A 3,085-nucleotide genomic window follows, 5' to 3' on the forward strand; every position below is an offset into this window, starting at 1 on the left:
TTTAAAAATTATAGAAATATTATTCAATTATTAAAAATACAATATTTTATTAAATCAGACAAATTAATTTGATGTTAAAAAGTTTTGAAATTAATTTCGTCCAAAAGTTTAAATTAAGCTTATTTAAACTTTTATAAAAAGAGAGCTCATAAACTTATTTCCTCTATTTATTTCTATAATTATTAACTGTTTTGTAGTATACTCCAAACCAATCATGAAACCCAACCAAAAAAATGCTGATAAACCTATGGCAAGCGGGGGCATGCAGCCAAAAATTTTGAAGCTACAACAAAGAAACTGGTTGTATGCCTACACATATTAAAAAATTCAATCATTAAATTTATAAATTTCCAACAAAAATCTGGCTATATGAGAAAAGTCACTTGTCAATATCGCATGTAATATATCCCAAGGACTACCAAACTTCAAAATCAAGGCCCCATGGTCCGGCAATTACAAAATTGTCTAAAGCAATAGCACAAACAAATTGAAATTCAGATAGTAAATTATGCGCCCTTGTCAGCTTTTGCAGCTGTGGCAGCAGCTTGTCCTCGAAGACGACCAGTTCTCCTTGCAGCGATGAGACCAACCTTCTGGCCAGGAGGAGCATCACGGCGAACAGTACTGGCATGCCCAATATGCTGGTGATTACCACCACCATGGGGATGCTCCACAGGATTCATAGCAACACCACGAACCTTGGGCCAGCAGTTCCTCTTCACTCTGTATTTGTGATATGCATTTCCTGCCTTCAACATAGGCTTCTCAGTCCTGCCTCCACCTGCAACTTGACCAACCATAGCTCGGCATCCGCTAGGTACAATCTTCTTGGCTCCAGAAGGAAGCTTGATCCTAGACATAGATAATTCAAAGACACCCCAAAATCATGAAAGGAAGAACAAAGGTCAAGCTAGCAGTCAATTACAACAAACATTCAAACTGTGCAAAATATAGGTTCAGAGGTTAATCAAACCTAAAAGGATATATGGACATAAAAGTACAAAACAATAAAATGCATTTCAATTGTGGATACATCTTACATATTGATGGAGTTCATGAATTTCAGCATTCATAACCTGAGAACAGATTTCTCTCTCCAGGCTTGTGCCTCACTGAACTAGACTTTGGCCATAGTTGTCAAATTGAGATTCGAATCAAGAATCAAAATCTTTATTTTGTGAATCGAGAATCAAATCAATCATAAGATTCGACAAAATTTCTCAATTAATTAAAACTGATATATGCTCTAAAAAAAAGTAACAAAAAAATATTGAAGAGACATTTTGATAAATATAGAATTATCATTTAGCTAATTAGAAGTATGCTTTATAATAGAAGCATAATAGAAGCATATATTCTTATCATGTTATATAGTTTTATGTCATTAATAATGAACTCTAGAATTACAGATCGTTGTGCATGTGCTATAACTACCCATCTACATCTATCACTGCGATCTCTGTGTCATAGCCAAGATCCATTAAGATACAGGCAACAAAATCAGCCACAAATTTCCAACATTTGCATCTGCTTATTATCCTTCCAGGGTAACATAACACTGTAATAATAAGCATCAATATCTTCAATTGGCAACATCAAATTTCCTATCTATTAAATTCAAAATAACCTTAGACTTGCAAAACCAAATCAAACACTATATGAAACACATGAATGTTCCATAAAAATTTACAATTTAAATATACATAAGAAATAATTTGATCCTTAAAATTCGAAAAAACCTACAAACTTGACACTTGTTTACATTCATTCATTAGTCCAATAAGACATAATCCACCAACAACAAAAAATCCATATTTTAACAGAAAATATATTTAAAAATGCTTAAAATAAAGATCAAGAAACCCAAAATAAATAAAATGCCAGTATGAAACTCCAAGCTAGAAGGACTTAAAATCAGTGAAAAATTTTCTTTAAAAAAAAAAAAAAAACACAGTACCTGGTAGTTCCATTATCAGCGTTATGACTAATAACAATAGCATAATCCCCAGAACACCTAGCGAACACTCCCCTATCACCCACATGATGCTCCACGTTACAGACAACAGCTCCCTCAGGTATCGATCTCAAAGGCAAAACATTTCCCACCATCAAATTCGCCTTCTTTCCACAGTACACAAACTGACCAGAATACATCCCTTCAGCAGCAACGAAAAGCTCTTTCTGGTGCTTGTAGCGAAATGGGTGACGAAACGTCACACGAGCAAGCGGCGCGCCGCGACCAGGATCGTGGATAATATCAGTGACCACTCCTTTCAGGTAGCCATTGCGCTCGCCGAAATCGAGGGAGCGAAATCTGGCCGGGCCTTTCCGGTGGTGTGTGTGGGACCTAAAGACGGAACCTGCACCCTTACGTTGGGCACGGATCACGCGACCCATTTCGGCACTGGGTTTGCAGGGTTAGGGTTTTGAGCGGCAGCGGCGATGCGAAATGAAGCAACGTGAGGGAAAAATGGTTGTGGGATTTTATACTGAGAGTTGTGAAGAAAATTTTAAAGTGAAATTACGAATTTACCCTTGTTTTGTCAGAATGGAAACCTTCTATGGGTCTCATTTGGGCTGGACTAATAAAATGACAGAGCCCGTGGATGGTCAAAAACTCGAAGCTCTATTTTTTTTTTTAAGTTAAAAAAACACGTGGGTCTTAAAAAAAAAAAAAATTGGGTGGTTTGATTTACATTTTGAGTGTGAAGGATAGATATTTAAATAGATAAATTAAAATATTTAATAAATTTTAAAAAATAAAATTAATAATTAATAAATAATTAATATAATATTAATTAATTAATTTATAATTAATATAATATTAATTAATTAATTTATATAATTTTATTTTTAAAATTATTTTAATTAATTTTATTTTATTTTTTATTTAAATTATATTATTTTTTTACAAAAAAATCAATATTATTGATATTATTTATTTTTATTTTTTTTATTAATAATATTACCATCTTAATTAGCGTATTATAATTTTATTAAAATATTTTTTATTAATAAAATAAAATATAACAAAAAACTTTTTTTCAAAAAATTTAAAATTATAATTCTTTATCAATAATAATAA

General features: G+C 32.4%; 1 protein-coding gene across 1 annotated transcript; it reads right to left on the reverse strand.

Annotated features, from left to right (window-relative positions):
• Nucleotides 1–316: 316 nt before the first annotated feature.
• Nucleotides 317–2,481, reverse strand: LOC110667579 (60S ribosomal protein L8). The gene is made up of 2 exons (XM_021828462.2): nucleotides 1,958–2,481; nucleotides 317–852 (listed from the first exon to the last, which is right to left on the reverse strand). The coding sequence occupies exons 1-2, from the start codon at nucleotides 2,395–2,397 to the stop codon at nucleotides 507–509; spliced, it is 786 nt and encodes a 261-aa protein (XP_021684154.2). The 5' UTR covers nucleotides 2,398–2,481; the 3' UTR covers nucleotides 317–506.
• Nucleotides 2,482–3,085: the final 604 nt, after the last annotated feature.

The sequence above is a fragment of the Hevea brasiliensis genome, chromosome 7 (genome assembly GCF_030052815.1).
Source record: "Hevea brasiliensis isolate MT/VB/25A 57/8 chromosome 7, ASM3005281v1, whole genome shotgun sequence".
Classification (NCBI taxonomy): Eukaryota; Viridiplantae; Streptophyta; class Magnoliopsida; order Malpighiales; family Euphorbiaceae; genus Hevea; species Hevea brasiliensis.

Coding starts and splice junctions, on each gene's coding strand:
- LOC110667579 (XM_021828462.2), bottom strand. CDS start 2,397: ATGGGTCGCGTGATCCGTGCCCAACGTAAGGGTGCAGGTTCCGTCTTT. Junction 853..1,957: donor GCTGATAATGGAACTACCAG/GTACTGTGTTTT, acceptor ATCTATGTCTAG/GATCAAGCTTCCTTCTGGAG.